Here is an 18,398-nt window from a genome sequence, read left to right as displayed (position 1 = left end):
AAGGTGATGCACCTGGGGAGGAAGAACCAGCACCATACCTACAAGCTGGGGAACTCCCTTCTCATCACTGCAGAGGCAGAAAAGGATCTTGGAGTCATCATTGATGCCAAGACGAACATGGGCTGGCAGGGTAGGGATGCAGTCAGAAAGGCCAGTCATACCTTGGCATGCATCCACAGATGCATCTCAAGCAGATCCAAGGAGGTGATCCTCCCCCTCTATGTGGCACTGGTCAGGCCGCAGCTGGAGTACTGTGTCCAGTTCTGGGCGCCACACTTCAAGAGGGATGTGGACAACATGGAGAGGGTCCAGAGGAGGGCCACTCGCGTGATCAGGGGGCAGCAGGGCAGGCCCTATGAGGAGAGGCTACGGGCCCTGAACTTGTTCAGCCTCCATAAGAGAAGGCTGAGGGGGGATCTAGTGGCCTGTTACAAACTAGTCAGAGGGGATCAGCAGGCACTGGGGGAGTCCCTGTTTCCCCGAGCACTACCAGGAGTGACTAGAAATAACAGTCACAAGCTGGCAGAGGGTAAATTCAGATTAGACAACAGAAGGCGCTACTTCACTGTCAGGGTGGCTAGGATCTGGAACCAACTTCCAAGTGAAGTCGCGCTGGCTCCTACCCTGGGGGTCTTTAAGACAAGGCTAGACAATCACCTTGACCCCAGTTCATTTGACCCCAGTACTCTTTCCTGCCATGGCAGGGGGTCGGACTTGATGATCTGCTCAGATCCCTTCTGACCCTACTAACTATGAAACTTGCATGACTTCAAAATCTTTTATCAGCAGCACATGTACATTCCAACAGGGTTATTATCCTCATCACATCACCAACAAATTAGTCCCATTTAAAATTCGATGATAACAAAGGCATCAGTCCAATAATTCATGCACTTTGTAAATGCATCTGATGTAATATAATCCACAACTCACTGTGTGAATGCACACATACCCATCTACCTCCTTGCATCAAAAAAAAAATATAACATTTCCTGCCTGAAGTTCTTTGTTGTTGCCAGTCTTTTGCAATATTCCTATGCCTTGCACCAAAGGGAAAAAAAAATATTATGGACATCCAGTGTGTATATGGGTGTGGGTATACCCACATCCATGCTGCATTAATGGAAAATTAAGTATATATTAATGAAAACTAGGAGTGTGTGTGTGTGTGCGCGCGCAAGTGCACGTGCACATGAGTGCATGCACACATACTGTAACTCTTGCCTTATTAATATTAAAATAATTCCTTAAACAAACTGTGACCTCGCTTCCTGATTCCAACATATTATGTAAGGAGAAAAATGGCAATCAACAGTTCTGTGAATTTACATTTTTTTTTTAATTTTTTTTTTTAATAGAGAACATTTGATGTAACAAAAACTATGAAATACCCTAATGTGCCTTATGCTAGATACAGATTGCAACTAGACAGCAACAGCCTGCCACTTGCCTGGTAGAAAAATCGTCTGTATTCTTACAAATGAGCCGTGTCACAGTAAACAGCCACTGCTCTCCCATTCAAAATGTGTTTTGAGTCTAATCATAAAAAATTATGCCCACAATTCAATTTATATTTTCTGTGCTCCTTCCCACTCCTCACTTTTAAAAAAATGATAGAAACATACAAATAAAAATGGGACATTTTAGTTCTAGGAAATTTATCTGCTACTGTTATTTGTTTCACACCAGAACTCATCCTCCTCGGGACACCATAACAGGCGACAATGACAACATAACCAAATATTACAGAAGCAGCTGTGAAAGAGTTAAAATTAGCTGCAAGCAAATGACTGCACTCTACCCCTCCCTTTCTGTGGCTGGGAAAGAAACAGAGCCCCAGCAACCATTATAGCTCCTATGCAGTCACCACTGCATCCATAAGCTTCAATTCCAGCACAGAAAGAGTGCATGTGGTATGTGAGTAAACGTGGTATTTTATCTTTCTCAACATCATCTGTTACTAGATTGCCTTCTGCATTCAGTAAGAGACCTACCCTTTCCTTAGTCTTCCTCTTATTTTTCAGGGGTTTAGGTTGTAGCCATGTTGGTCTAAGGCAGGGGTGGGCAAAATGCATCCTGCGGGCCAGATGCAGCTCACCAGGCCATTCTATCTGGCCTGCAGGGCCCCTAAAACATTTAGAAAATTAATATTTATTTGCTCCCAGTTACCTGTCATGCGGCCCTTTATAGCTTGCCAAAACTCAGTAAGCTGCCCCCTGCCCAAAATAATTACCTGCCCCTGGTCTAAGGACATAGGCAGACAAGGTTCTTTAGGTAAATCCGATCTCTTTTATTAGACCAACTTGTAGAATCCTTTATTGCCCTTTTCATCCCTTAGCATCCCTTGAGTTGAATCTCAAATCGTGTATTGGCCTTCCTCATTTTCTCTGTGCATGTCCATGTGATAATCTTATACTCTTCCCTAGTAATATGGCCAAGTTTCAATTTTTGTAAGATTCCTTTTTTAATTTCAACTCACTAAATGGCTCACTGTTTAGCCAGACTGGCCCCTTGTTGCACTTACTATTCTTTCTTCACATCAGGATAGTTTACTCCTGTGCCCATAATAAGGCCTTCTTAAAGTACGACCAGCTCTTCTAGACTCCTTCTACCTTTAGACTTACCTCTCGGGGGATCCTGCTTACAAGTTCTTTGAGTTCAAGCCTGCTTTTTTTAAGTCCAGTGTCTTTATTCTGCTGCTCTCCTTCCTTCCTTCCTTAGTTAGTATCTTGAACTCTACCATTCTGCAGTAACGGACATGCAAGTTGCCTTCTACTGTACCTTCACATTCTCAACCAATTCTTAGTTACTATTCTATGATTCTGTGACTTGCCTGGGAACAGTCTTATGTCAAAGCTGAGCACTTCTGAAAATCCTACCCAAAGATTTTGATTCCAAATCAATCTGTTCCACTATTAAAAACAAAAACAAGAGAATTGCAGGAGATGTTCTCCTATAAACAAGGAGACACTGTCCTATAAACAAACTGTTTTCACACCTTTTCTATCTGGCATTCACTGGTGTTAAAAGAATCCAAATGAATTGCCTAACTATCCAACAGTGTTTTAATCAGTTCAATCCTCTTTCCAAGAGCACAGAGAAAACTCTGGTGATGGAAACAGCCTATGCATGACCTGCACATTTCAAAAGAATTCAAGAGAACTGTCTACTACCATATTGTGGTTTTGGCCTGGACACTTAAGGAAAAGGAACATTTTATTCCTTAAAAAAAGAAAAAAAGAACCAACCCCAGGATAACTATGTTCTTCTACTCAGAGTTATACCTTGTAGCTGAAAAAGGCGCAAAGGCCTATGTCTCCCGGGACACTCCATTGCCAGCCTCAGGATTTCTGTTCTCAGGCAACAACATTTTAAAAAACAGTTTGAAGAGGAAATAGCAGAACAAGAAATCATGCACAAATTGGACTGTGTTAAGTATAGTTTAAATAGAGACTACACAGCCTTATTTTATTAACTGGATTTGCTTGTGTGACCTCTGTGTTCCTATGGGTTCTTTGTTTGTATGTCTCACTCAGAACTGCCCCACTCCCTCCTTCCATGCCCTCTTTTGCCCTCTTTTGTATTCAGATCTTTCACCCCACTTTATACACTGCTCTGTGCTATCCTTTCACAGCACCTGATTAAGTGAACTTGAGTTCACGAAAGCTCGTGCTCTATATGCATCTTATTTAGTTAGTCTTCCCTGCTTTCTACCATGCAGCTGTCCATAATCACCAAAGATTTCTAATTTTTTTAAACCTATGCCACACCTCTGTCCCATACAAATCCAATGTGAAATCATTTTTCTTTTGTGGTGTAATTGCTGAATTGTGAAGCCAAGCAGAAAGAATGTACAGCTTATATTAAATAATGATTGCCAGGTCATTTTAAAATGCCCTGCACTATCACTTCATATCATTTAGCATCTTTGTCTTATTTTTGTGTCCCATTCTTAGGTTTCTGTACCCTTAGAGGTATGGATAAAATTCAGTGAGAACTGGATGCATTCAACTAATAGTAGAATTTAATCTTTTGGGTTTGGTCATGAAAGTTATAGGAAATGAGAGAGGGGAAAACTCTCTCCATTCTTTTTTGGAAAAAAAAGAAACTTCTCTCTGTACTTATTGGTCACTTCTTCCAAAGACTAGGAAATAAAGACAATATTTAATTGATATGATTTTAGCATACTTTTTAATTACCTTGAATGCTGTTATGCAATGTAGACTAAGTAACATCATAACCACCATCAGGAGAATTGTGGCTAAATTCCTCGCATCCCATATTGACTCAATCAAAGGAATACTCCCGACCTGCCAATCGTAGCACAAAGTAATTGGTGCCAGCAGAAGCCAAGCATTGAAGGCCAGAAGGTAGGAATAAGTTAGAAATCTGCAAAGTGAAATGGAAATACAATATTTAGAATGTTGCTCAATTCCAAGTTAGCTTTTCTGTCTGTTGTGAGCAGAATGACTTCACATGGATCAAGGCATGGTCATCTATTGTCTATTATACATAAGAAAAAAGAAATCTAGACACAGTCAGCAACACATCACTTGGCAAACATAAGACATGCTGTGATGCGTTGGTTAACTTCAACATTTATTATGTACATGTTCCATATACCAATTATCCTTGTATAAGACTTGTGTGTCAACTTGAGACTTAGGACTACCTGTATTTCATTCAACAGTTATGTTGTGAAATGATTTATTAACCTTGGCCTGCCTTAATTCTATGCAACTTTTTAATATAAAAAGAATTAAATGCTAATTTAAAAATAACACCCATTACCCATTGGTCTTTTAAGGCTGTTTGTTGCATGGCTCCTACAATGCAAAGAAGCCCTAGACTTAGTTTCCCTGTACAGAGAAATCCCTGGGTTGCATAGGGCACTTGAAAACATGACAGGGTTTTAATCCCCAAGGTTTATTTTATGCTCTCTAAATTGAAACACTGGGTTTTTAATTAAAACCCACCATTTCAATTATTTTATCATGTTATATCACAGGGCCCAATCTTTGTCTTTTTTTTTTTTTGTCAGAGCCGGAGCTTCCCCGCAGCCAGGGGGTGAGCTGCCAGCAGGCTGAGTAACCCCTGAGCTGCTGGGGGCCCCTGTCCTTTCCTCTGTAGCTGCAGTGCCCCACAGGGCCGCCTGGGCAGATGCTGCCTTGGCTCAGAGACAGCACCCAGCTTGATCAAACTGTTCCCTAAACCCACCCAGGGAGCATCACCCAGACAGTTTCCAGCAGGTAGGCTTGGGGAAGAGTTGGATCAGGCCAGGTGCTGCTTCGGAGCTGAAGCAGCCCCCAGCCCACTAGCAGCCCACCCAGGTGGCCCAAGGGGTTGCCCACTGCCACAGAGGGAAGGACCACGGTCCCCCACAGCTAAGGGGATGCTCAGCCCACCAGAAGCTTGCCCCCTGACCACGGGCAGGTTTTGCCAAAAAAAAGGATTGGGCCCCTCACTTGGCTGAAGGCAGAAGCAGCAAGGGGCTGATCCTCTTTTTTTTTCATGGAGCCTGCCCGCCTCTCCTGTGGATGGGGCAAAGGTGGGGGATGAGCTGCCAGTGGGCCGAGTGGCCCCTGAGCTGCAGGGGACCCTAGTCCTTCCCTTTATGGCGGCACTGCCCTGGGCTGTCCAGGAAGGTTGCAAGCAAGCTGGGGGCTGCCCCAGCTCACAGGCAGTACCCAGCCAGATCCAACTGCTCCCCAAGCCCACCAGAGCTTCCAGTACCCAGTGCATTGTCCCCACTGCCTTCCTGCCAGCTGGGATAGCCTGGGAATGGGCTGACTTGCCCCTGGGACAATGCAGAGAAGTGGCAGGAGGGCAGCTGGGTGTGCTGGCAGCCAAAAAAAGGAGGCGGGGATGGTGCACAGGTTGCTGGAAGTCTGGACAGGTTTGGGGAAGCTTGTGATTGACAGGCTTCCAGTGTCCCATGCACCATCCCTGCCACCTTCTCCAGCCACCAGCACACCAAGCCACCCTCCTGCTGCTTCCCTGTGCTGCCTTAGTCCTAGGAGGTCCTAGGGAGTGGGACAGTGCACAGGGTGCTGGAAGCCCTGGCAGGCTTGGGGAAGAGTTGGATCTGGCCAGGTGCTACCTGTAACCTGGGGCAGTCCTCAGCCTGCTAGCAGCCCACCTGGGTGGCCCCAGGGGGTGCCACTGCCACAGAGGGAAGGACTGGTGCCCCTCACAGCTAATGGGCTGCTGGGCCTGCTGGCAGCTCGCTCCTGGCCAGAGGAGAGGTGGGCAAGCTCCGCCAAAAAAAAAAAAAAGATCAGATCCCTCACTGCTTCTGCCCTCAGCCAGGTGCCTGCTGAAGGCAGAAGCGGCAAGGGGCCCAATCCTTTTTTTCTGTGGCGCCTGCCCACCTCTGCTGCAGCTGGGGAGGCAAACCGACAGCTGCATCATTGCATTTTGCAACATTGCAAAGATAGTTTAGTCTGCAACAATGCAAAGATATTTAAAACTCCCAAAACTGACACACATGTAATAATGCGTGATGCCATTATGGCACACATATTACATTTTCATCATGTGTACATCATGATGACCATCACGTGTACAAGCACACAGAGCCCAAATTGGTATAGTGATGTCTGGCTATAATTGTGACCTTTGGGGCCACCAGACAGATGGCAAAAAAGGGCTAAAAAATCTCTCTATATATCTGTTTTAAAGATTTCCATGTTTATTACTTTGAAAATCCCAATAGAGAAGAGACTGGGGCTATAGGCAAGGGAACAAGTAGCTATCTGGGACATGAGCAAGCTTTCCATGAACTTAAACAGGAACGCTGCATGTGCATCCAAGTAAAGAACTGGTTCTTCGCCACCTGCTTACCTGTAAACCTGCAAGATTTTGCTCTTTCAAATCACATTTACAAGAGCTCTTTCACAAAAGATATGGAACAGAACTGTGATATTCTCAGGATTATGAACTTTTAATTGGTTTTAGAGTAGGGCAAACCCTATGCAGAAGCAAAAAGTGATGACTCATGCATATACACAAAACATGAGTTTATGTAAGTGTATTACTTTTTTACCTGTGTCTGCCTAGCTGTTATGTATAACACCCGATTATTATGGTACCTTACAGGGTTATTAAAATGATCCCTAAGAAGTACAAAGACATACTGAAAGGTTCATTTCATCTACATACAGGCACCACTGCTGTGAAAACAAAGCAGAGCACCATCCAATATTTTAGGAAAGGAGGCAAAAGATACTGTACAAAATTAACAATGATTTTAGGCAAGTGGGGTACCTGGGAGCTGCTGAGATCATATATTACTACAACACATGGTATGGCTGCAACAGTGCTAATTTAGTGTAAGGAACTGTAGTCTTTATACTACAGTACTCGGCCAGGGTGCCACAGCACTCTTGGTTGCCATGAGATCCTTTGAAGGGATGCCACATGTGCAAGAGGTGCAATTGTGGGATTGTGCATTAGATCCCATTGCCTCTTACTGCAGGTGAGTAATGTATGATCCTGGGCTCTCCCTGCACTGGCCCCCATGTCTGTGAGCCACACAGCTGAAAGAGAGCAGCATTCCCTGCCATGCCTCTGAAGCAAGCCCCACAGACAACATGGGCTGTGGGGCTTACAGTGGGAGCAGTGCCAGGAGTGCTGCCCTGTTAGGAACCTCATCAGTTGTGGGGCTCCCAGCAGGTGCTGCAGGGCTCGCAGTGAGGACAGTGGGGAGAATGCTGCCACCACTGCAGGTTTTATCAGGGCACAGCTCACAGTGGGAAGAATGCTGCCACTGCTGCAAGCCTCAGCAGTGTAGGCTCACAGCTGCAGTAGCAGTCTCCTTGCTACCTGCCTTGCACCTCACAAGACTCGCTGCCCCTGCTGAAAGCCCCACAGCTGCTGACACCAACCCTGCTGTGAGCCCCGTAGCCAATGAAGATTACAGCAGCCGCACCATTCTCCCTGCTGCAAGCCCTGCAGCTGATGAGGCTCACAGCGAGAGCACCACTGAAATGCTGCCACCACCACAAGCCTTGTCAGATAGAGGCTGGCAGCAAGTGGTGCACCCCTGTGGCTAGGTTAATCACACCCTAAGTGTAACGTGTAGAGAGGCCCTTAGGTGTGCAAACACCTACACATGACTTACAACGCAAACCTAGAGTTTTCAAATGGGAATCCACAGATAAGTTCTTTGCAACAGAAAAATTGCTCTACTTTTTTCCATAGTCAAAAAACAAGTGAAAGGTAAAAGCCAGCATTTTCTGAGGGCTGCCTGGAGTCTGAAAAGGTTGAGAATCACTGCCACAAAAGTTTAGAAAAGGCTTCCAAAACTTGCTCATGACCTTTTACTTGACTTAATGCCAGCTTAGAAGTCCTTCTACTCTTTATTTTTAAGCAAGGCTTTACTTCTAAATGAAAGCCATTCATATGAATCAATGAATAATGCCATATTTCAATACTGTACTAGTGGCTAAGATTTGGTAGTTTTGCATGCTCAAAGCCTTAAGGGGGACCATTTTTCAGAAAAAAAGTGATACATATTAACTAAAAAGCCCTTTGGGCAGCCTGCGTATCAGTATGCTCAGTATCCAGCCCATGAGGAAGACATGTGTCACACCATGCATGTCTGCAGCCTTTCAAGACAGAGGGAGAAAACACTTCAGACAGATGGGCAAAATACCAAAAGTATATAGTTAAAACAGATAAGTTGCCCTTCTGCATCCACTCTCATAATATCAGAGTTGATAAAACTTTATGCAGCAAGTAGCAAATATATGGGATTTGCTATTACAGCAAATTGAGGCAGTTTAATGAGAATCAAAAGGAATTTTGAATAGATATATGACCAAATATAATTTAAAGCACTTCACTCTACTGGAAAACTTAGTTCAGATCAATGATCAAAAAAGAACACAGCCTTCAGGACGTGCAGATCAGGAGGGTTTTGTAAATGAATCTGTTTTCCCTTGGCTTGGAAGATTTTCACCTTTCACATGAACTTTCTGCATAGTCCATTGCCAGAGGCAGGTTACCAAAGGACAACCATTCTGTTCAGTTATGATACCACTGTGTTTCTTAAATACACCCTTTCAATAGCAGTGAGCTATTTTAAACCCTATTACAGACATTATATACCAAGAATGGTTGGCTGGTCTACATCTCTAGACACCAACTTAGAGAACCTTTGGCTATTTCTCCTGTTGTCAATCCTGAAAACCTTCATTAAAATTGCATGCCTTTAAACACAAACCAAGGATCCCAGAAAAATACATGGGGCTCTGATTTTCAGCAGGCCTTTCTAAGTTGCAAGAATTCTAGCTGTGATGCTTCTGACCTGCAAAATCTGGATGATCTTTCAATTTTGGGAGTCTAGTCTTAAATGTTCCTCTGTCAGTTGCATAAAACATAGCACTATAAATCATTACTACAGCAATAAAGGATAAAAATAAAGGCTAAAAAATAATAGTATGATAGTGGTAATAATGACACTGGCCTTGTTACACAGTACTTTTGGGCAGCTCCTGGAGCTCTTAGCCCACACAATACCTTAAAGTGGTTTTAAGCACTCATTATGTGGCTCAAAGTTACACTACTCCAGGGCACGATTATCTCTGATCTGAACTACCCATCTCCTGTTCCATCAAGGTGTGGCCACTCCCCACAGATGTGCCACCCAGGTTGAAATCCTCCAGTGTCCCAGGATTTCTTACATCCCTGCTCATAATAGAAGTCTGTCCTGGCTCATCAGCCCTCCACTGGCAACGCACAGCTACAGCTCCTAGTCCTGCCCCTGCTCACCAGTCCTCTAGTGGCAAGTCACAGCTGTGCAACTGGGGGACAGACAGAGAAGGTTTTTCTGTCTAGACTCTGTGTGTGACTGCTCCAAACTCCAAGCTAGCACTAACACTGATCAACAATTGTGTGGCTCAGCATAAGGTGTAACAAGACCCTGAAACTGTGGCTTTTCCTTGTGGATCTCCAAAGGACTTGTGAACACTGATTAAACTTAAAATCATCCCTTTATGGTAGGCAGACCCTACACTTCAAAAGGGCTGAAGTAACTTCCATAAAAAGTGACACTTGCAGGAATAGCACTAAGGTCCTGTATATCCCAGCTCTCTGATCTAGCAACAAAAGGCACAGATCCCACAAAAGAGGTAACTACAGACGGATTTCTGCACCCACACATAACCAAGGTGGTTCCATCTCGACAGAAAAAGCTACCTGCTGCTTACCGCAGTATCTGGCTCTAAAATTTCCAGGAATGACAAAAGCTGTTTTTTTAGTCTTTACTACAGATGTGCTATCTCAGGCAGAGTTACTATAACAAAAAGCAAATGGCTTTTTGTAAATCTTTGTAGCATTCAAAATTGTTTTCTGATGTAACAGGTAGATAAGTAAGGCAAAAGATCTCCCAGAGAACTTTACATAGAAAAAAAATAAAATAAAATATTCAGGATCTGAGATTCATAAAGCAGGAAGACTACAAGATTTTAATAAAACACAAAATCTCTAAAATTTATTTTGAAATGTTCTTATTTTTTGCTTTTGGACTTTAAATGAGGTTGTGAGACTTCACATTAACTATGTATGCATGATGATCTGTAAATCCAGCAAAGTCTTTCATACAGCAGGTCTCAATGCAAGAAGGTTTCAATGTCAACACAAAATTCAAAAAAAACAATATTTCAGAAGCTGACCCAAGGTACAAATAAACTTGTACGTTTTAAAAAGAGGTGAAATCTCATGGAATCATTCTAAAACTGAATTACATTTTAGGGACCTCCGTGTAATCATAACTATTTTCTTTTAATTAGTTGACAACGAAATACATGTTAAATTGATCACCTTCTTTGTATAACTACTCATGTCTGCTGGAATTTCAAGGGAGAAAAAAATACCTACTTCAAACATCACTCTCTACAACTCTCTCTCTTTTTCAGCAGTTAATCCCACACAAGATGGAGTGTTACTTGTGATGCTGAGAAGATACCTGGAGAAATTTGCTTCCTAATTGGCACTCACAAGTTGACAAGTCTTTTTCTCACACTGGTTAACACCATTTGCAGTTTTTAAATTGAACACTCGGCATGGAAATCCATGGAAATTATCATGGCTTGTTTCAGTACTTGTCAAATATGGCTTTTCCAGCCCCATAATCTCTGAGGCCCCATCTACACTTTACACTTAACCAATCACAATTGCATCTTAGGGTCACCTGGCCACACATTCAATCAATAAAATGGCATGATAAAAAAAAACGAATAAGCTACAAAGTTACTCCACAAAATACATGATGAGAGCTCCCAGCTGGGAGGGCCAATGTGTCAACCCAAACCTAGGAGATCCCAGCTGACAAGTCTCCCAGCAGCAAAAGAGACCCTACACCCCACCATGATGGAGAGACTGCAGTTGCTGTGATCTCCCCAACACAGAAACACCCCATGGGGCTGGAAGATCACAGAAGCTGTGGTCTCCCAGCCATGGAGGGTGGGGGGAGAGTGGTATGCCTCTTCAGATGGGAAATCCCAGCAGGTGGTCTACATCAGCTGAGGGAGTTTACTTCTTGCTGATGCAGGGAAAGTCTGGGATTGGGCTCCTCCTGCACAGACAATAAGGCATGATGAGATCTGATTCACAATCCCATAATGTCTATGAAATCTATGAAATCACACCTCCCACCATGCATGTGTCGCATCACAGGAGGCACGATTGTGTAGATTGTGTATTAGATCCCATCGTGCCTTCACTTGCAAGTGTAGAGGGGCCCTGAAATACTGAGCCACAACCTTTCATTTAGGCTGTTGATGTTGTCATATGAGCCAGGTTTCTGAATTCTTTAACTTAGATTTACTAACATGTACTTTATTTGGGATCACACTTTAAAACGAAAAGCCAAACCAAATTTTTTAAAAGGTGACATGTTTAATGACTCTGTTGAAGAAAAGATCAGTGTATTTTTTGGTTATCTGAACTGGTATCTTTTACTGTCCTGTCTTGTATCCTTTAGTGCAAGAAATCTAATCTAAGATCACTATTTAAACTCATAAATAAGAGAGGATATAAAAATACTTGAGGATTATCTCTTCCCAACTCCAGCAATGAAGACTGACAAAAATGGGAAGTCCCCAGTCTCAGTATAGCTAAACCCAAAAAGTCAAAATTCATGAAAATTATGAGATTGGCTAAAATTATAAGATTTAGGGAAATAATTTACACTTTCTAAATTTTTCTTTTGTATTTTACGCCATTCAAGATTTTCTACATATCCTTGAGGGAGTGGAATTATTACCATTTTAAAATAGCCAAACTCAGCCACTCATTATTCTGACTCCAGAAACTAGAGTTTTCAAAACATTTAACAAGGAGGATGTTTTATGCACAAGTTTTCATCAGAAGAATGGGAGGAGAAGTAGTCTCAGAGAGAGCACTAAAAAGGAAGATAACTGGGAGATGGACAATAAATAATGATTATATAACACTTATATTAATTGAAGCTGGGAAAGAAAAGAGGTTCTCAGGGAAGGAAATACATAAGGGATGTAGCAGAAACAGAAACATAAAGTTGTTGCCATTTCAAGAAACCCTGCAGTTTGTTAATTTCCTTATTTAAACAACTCGTGTGCATTGCCAGGTTCTAAAGATGGTTTTAGCTCATTCTAATGGTGACAAGAATTTCTTTAATAGGAGTAAGAGTTTCTCACTTATGTATTAAAAACTGAACTGATTTTAGCTCTGGGCTCATTTCCATCTTGTGCAAAGCCCGAAATCAAGTGCATTTGATGAGCCACTTCATGATAATGTTGTAAAACACATGCTGCTCCAATTATTACCAGGTGATGTTATTTAACGGTACTGTATTTGAATTTCTGGTATATTTACTTGAGCTTTCTTGGGGGCACTGTCAGTCCATTCATATATCGTACACTGGTTTACTCTCACTTGCTGTCAGCCTGAATACTGTTCTTGATAACTGCAAAATAATATTTTTTCGGTCTACCCAGTATATTCTGTGCATATAGCGCAGGGTCCCATTTGTTTAAATTTTAAAAAATGATGATCCTGCCTCAGGCAGCAGGTTGGACTAGATGACCTCTAGGACTAAGTACAGACATTCAAAAAGCCTGATCCTGAATTGATTCATCTACGCAGGTTAGTTCTGAAATACAGCCACATGCCTGCAGTGGCTCAGGCCAGAAACCGGGGGGCGGTAGAGCAAACCCTTCCTTCCTTTCCACAGTGACCAGAAGGCTGGAAGGAAGCCGAGATGAGGGGTGGGGCATGGCCAGGCACCAGCAGTCCTGGGTATGATTGCAGAAGGGTTTAAACACCCACCCTAGCCTGCAGGGACCCCAGCCAGGGTGTGCCATGTTAGGCCAGCATCTGGCCATGCCCCTGCCCCTGCCCTGCTCCTGCTCCAGCCGGAGAGCAGAGGGGTGGAGCCAGCCCTGCTCTCTGAAGCAGGCAGCCCAGCCCAGCCCAGCAGAGCCCAGGGCTGCAGAGAATGCTGGGATGCTGGGGGACTCTGATTTGACTTAAACCAAGAAAGGGTCTGGGACAGAAGTTCCATAAACCAGTTTGATCTCAGTCAGTTAAGTCTGATATACTACATTCAACCAGGTTTATCTTAAACCAGTTTCAGCCATTTTGAAATTGGTTTATGTACACTGAACTTATGTTCTGCTACAGGTTTAAACCAGTTTCTGATCACTTACACCAGTTTATGTGTAACTTCTGTTCCTGGCCTAGAGGTCCCTTACAGCCCTGCTTCTGTACATAGGAAAAAAACAGCCTCTCAGCATAGTAGTAAACCCGCTGGATGCAGAAGCCTACAGCTATACAAGCAAAAGTAGCTCACTGAATTGCAAGATGGCAACCTCTGGCTTCCAGAAGGTACATGTGAACAACAGTGACCCTTCCGTTCTCCACAATAAAATTACATGTGTACATGTTCACCTGTCAACTGTCAGTATTTGAGTTTCTTTCTAAACTTACCTGTTATATAGGTGAAAATAGCAGATTCTTGAAAAACAAGACATTCTAATAGTTGAACTCTCAATAAAAACTGAGCCTGATGACAACAGTTCAATATGAGAAAACCTGTGATTTATTTGCTCTCCCCATCCATTTTCCCCATCTAGAGCATGACAAGAATGGATTGTAAATGGCAGAAGGCAAAGCAGATTTGGAATTTTCTAGACTACCTAAAATCAAAGCTATTGTAAGTAGAGGGTTTGCTTCATCAGATGCTGAAGTAAGATCCCTGTTTATGAAAGCTCTAATTTTGTTAATCTAGAAATGTGCAAATCTACTCTGCTTTCTGCCTGACCTGAAACTAACAGAGCTAACTACCTCTCTCTTCAAAAGGCATCTGAGCTTCCCAAGCTACAGCTTGGTTGCTGCAATCCAAAGCACTGTTTAGGTTTACCAAAGGGAAATAAAAATGGATGGTTCCTCTGAGCAAAAACTAAAATATGGATCGCCCATTCCCAGAAACTGTTCTCTGGACCAACAGAAAAACTGCTATTATTTTACCCACCCACGCCAATAGAAGCTAAATTAATTCTAAGCAATACCTAGATTAATTCATTCAAAACAATTGCCTCCAGGGAGCAGGATGTTTTCTCTAACGCCTTGTTAGCAAAACATTAAAAAAAGAAACACTTTCCTGCTGGGAACAAATTTATGTTTATGTTTAAACTATGGCACTCTCTCCAAAAATGTCCCTGGGTAGCCAGATATTTGCATTCACAGACAAGATTGTTAAACCAGCAGTTTTTTTTCAATTGCCACCATGGCCCCATTATAAATACCCATTAACAGCCATTATGTCAGAATAGCAACATCAACCAGTGTTTGTTCATGAAACCATACAAGCTTAATTAAAATGAAATGTTTGGTACTTTAGCCTGCTGTAGACAGGTTCATCTTAGATTGAATGTATTTTGAATCTTTTGGGCATCCCTCCTCCCTGTCCTTTTGGAAAAGAAATTGTATTTTTAAATTTTAATATGTGCAATGGATGGTCCCCGTGGGTAAGTCGGAAGTCCTTGATGTCACAGCTTCTTCCTCTCTTACTCCAAAGGCATTTGAAAGTCCATTGTATGCTCTGTACTTAAGTGAAGATGAATTTAAAAACTATGTCTAAGAGCATGGAGCAAGAGTTTTTCAAATCAGAAAGCGCACAAAAGGTACAGAACACTATGGATGTTTAATTAAGGATTGGTATACTGCAAGGGTACTAGCACAAGGTCTAGCACAAATCCCATAGGGATTACTGCACTGACTTCCCTTGTCTGGCCAGACTTGGCTAAGTACAGAAAATAAAAAAGCCTGAGGTTTAATCAATTCAATCTTTGCAGGTTAGTCTAAGCTTAAACTGATAAGCAAGTAAACAGACATTTACTTTTGATTCTGGAAATACAACCATGTACCTGCAGCGACCCAGAACAAATGCCAGGAAGCGCTAGAGCACACCTCCCTGTTCTACTGGGACAGACAGCTTGGACTAAGGCCAGCTCACCCAACCTGTGACGGAGGGGAGGTGCAGAGCATCCTATGATGCTGGGAGACAGTGAGTTAAACTTGAATCTGGAGGGGATCTGGAAAGGACAGAAGTTTAATAAACCGATTAAATCTAAACCAGTTGTCTGATACTACATCCATCCAGGTTTGTCTTAAACTAGTTTCAGCCATTTTGAAAGCGGTTTATGCACACTGAACTTCTGTTTCATTACAGGCTTGAACCATTTTCCGATCACTTATACTGGTTTATATGTAATTTCTATCCCTATCCTCAAAGGTATTTTCTCAGCATAGATCTGCCACATTCAACTCAACAGCCTATTCCTTTTGAACCTGCAAAAGAGATGAAGCACAACATTACTTACATAAAAAAATCTTAAATCCAAATGAAAAAGCAAAGTCAATCATTTTTGATACTTCTTTCTTCACAATTCTGAATTTCCTACTGTGTTAAACTTTAATTTATCTAACACATGAAGAAAGCCAGCTTACAAAGAGCACAGTTCAGCCACATATAAGTGCTATCTATCAAAGCAGTCATATTAGAAAAGGAGTAGTGGTTTAAATGCCCAAGTTAAGAAAAAATATAGTAAGGGCTAATTCAAAGCCCCAAGACATGGGTTTTGGGATGTCATGCAGCAGATGCCTGCAATGACTAATACCACATTACACTTGAAAGGACACTTATTTATTTTTCCTTTGAACTTACCAGTATAATTGATATCTCTTCAACTTCTTTGACACTTTGGGATCTTGGAGAATCAGAGACTCAACATGCATCTGGAATATGATGCAGCTGCAGAAAAGGCTGATGAAGTTTTGTGCTGCATCAATAGGAGCATTAGGGGTAAGACATGGGAGGTGATAGTGCCACTTTACTCTGCACTGATTAGGCCTCAGCTAGAGTACTGCATACCGTTTTGGGCACCACATTTTTTAAAAGATGTGGAGATGTCACAAAGGGTCCAAAGGCAGGCAACAAAAATGATAAAGGTTTTGGAAAATGATAAAAGCGCTTGAAAGATAAGCCATATGAGAAGAGGTTGTAAGAAACAGGCATGTAGACCATGCAGAAAAGGGAATTAAGAGAGGGGCAGGATAGCTGTCTTTAAATATCTGAAGGGCTGTCTGAAAGAAGAGGCATGATCTGTCTGAAAGAAGGGCTGTCTGAAAGAGGTATTGTCTTAATTGTTGCAGAGAATAGGGTGCATAGCAATGACTTCAAATTGCAGCAAAGTAAATTTAAACTGGATAATAGGAAAAACTTCACTGTTAGAACAGTGAGGCAGTGGAACAGACTGCATAGAGAAGTTGTGGAATCTGCTTCAGTAGAAGTTTTCAAGGAGAGGATGGACAAGCACTGGTCAGGGATGATCTAAGAGAAGCTATGCCTGGAGTGTGCTATGAAAAGAAACCATTGCAAGCCCAGGAGCCCCCCACACAGACATCACCTAGAGATCATAAGTAGAGTCCCACAACCCAGAGCAGATGGAAACTGGAGACGACCATGCTTAGCGCCTGGAAACCGAGGAAGAACTCTACAACTGGCTTGGTTAGGAAAGAAGATTAAAGGAGTTAGAATAAGTTTATGGAGAGAAAAAGATGACCGAATGGGGACTTCTAGTTCTTCAGTTAGGGTGTGTTATGTGGAATTATGCTTGCTGTCTCCAGGTTGCAGAGCAGAATGGAGGGTGTTTGGTTTTGTCTATGTTTCTGGGCTTTGGTGGTTGCCACAAGGGCCAGAAAGGAATGTTTTCCCCTTTTGTTGCTACAGATATCATAATTTTTCTTTCACTTTACCCAGGAACATTGGGTGCTTACTTGAGGATTTAGATTGGGGTGTGCCAATGCTCCTGCTAGGACTAACACCTGGAGGTTCTTAGTTAGATGGCTTTGTTCCTCTGCTCAAGATCAGACCAATCACCACATTTAGGAGTAGGAAGGAATTTTACAGCATGGTCAGACTGATATGGATGGTTGGGGGCAATAGGGGGGCAGGGTTACTGCTTTCTCTTGCAGGGGCAGTGACGGGTATGGGGTGGGCATGGTCCTTTGTGTTGGATTTCTTGGGTGTATTTTAACAAGCTACTTCCTGTCCTTGCAATGACAGGACATTAACAATACCACTGTCCCCCTGCTTTGCCAGTGGTACCTTCAGTTATTCTTAGTGTTTTGGGGAATTGTGCTTGGTAGCTGCGCAAGAAGGTTGTGCAGTTTTAAAAATAGGTTAGACAAACACTGTATAGGCTGGCTTAGATTAGAAAGAGATGATCCTGCCTCCAGTGAAGGGTTGGACTAGATAACTTCCCAAGGTCCCTTCCAGCCCTACTTTTCTATGATCCTATGAGACACAATGTTGGATGTCTCTGATCAGTCTTAACATAGCATTACTAAGATGATAGATATTCATTTTTATTCAGAACACTAATTCTTTTCCCTCACCAGAATAGCATCTAAAAGAAACATTGTGCTGAATGTCTGAAGCATGAAACTCACAGCTGAATGCCTGCTAATACTCTAACTGCACTTCAATCAACCATTTACAAAAAACCCCCATGCAGCTCTCAAACCCTTCATAATCGCATTTTTTCTCCACTTTCATCCTAATCTCAATTAAGAAGCTGTATCACAGATCTGGGAGAGGTTCTTGTTCTACAGTTGCTTATCTGTAGCAAATCTTGTTACAGCAACTTGCAAAGAACAGAACCTGGTCGTTAAGCTTATAAACGGTGATTCATAGAAAAGAGATAGTACACCCTGTGCTTAGGATCCAAAAGGTCTAATCTCCATTCTCTAGTCAGTTTTCAAGAAGAGCTGGATTCCCAGAATTTTATTTTTTGCTTTAGCAAAAGAGATAAAAGGTCTGTTCTCTCTAGGATTACATCTGCCACAGTCCA

General features: G+C 42.5%; 1 protein-coding gene across 4 annotated transcripts in view; it reads right to left on the bottom strand.

Moving 5' to 3' along the window:
• TMTC1 (transmembrane O-mannosyltransferase targeting cadherins 1) overlaps window positions 1-18,398 on the bottom strand; it is a 252,560-nt gene that overhangs the window by 123,437 nt on the left and 110,725 nt on the right. For 3 of the 4 annotated variants that reach the window (XM_090043366.1, XM_090043367.1, XM_090043368.1), the window contains exon 8: window positions 4,200-4,389. The exons of the other annotated variant lie outside the window; for it this stretch is intronic. In XM_090043366.1, coding sequence (XP_089899492.1) covers window positions 4,200-4,389 — 190 coding nt within the window. The remainder of the gene's footprint in view (window positions 1-4,199; window positions 4,390-18,398) is intronic. 4 annotated transcript variants of the gene reach the window in all.

Source organism: Crocodylus siamensis, chromosome 4 (genome assembly GCF_052110815.1).
Source record: "Crocodylus siamensis isolate JL-2025a chromosome 4, ASM5211081v1, whole genome shotgun sequence".
Classification (NCBI taxonomy): domain Eukaryota; kingdom Metazoa; phylum Chordata; order Crocodylia; family Crocodylidae; genus Crocodylus; species Crocodylus siamensis.
Note: the sequence above shows the minus strand (reverse complement) of the source record. Positions and strands in the feature narration are given on the sequence as shown.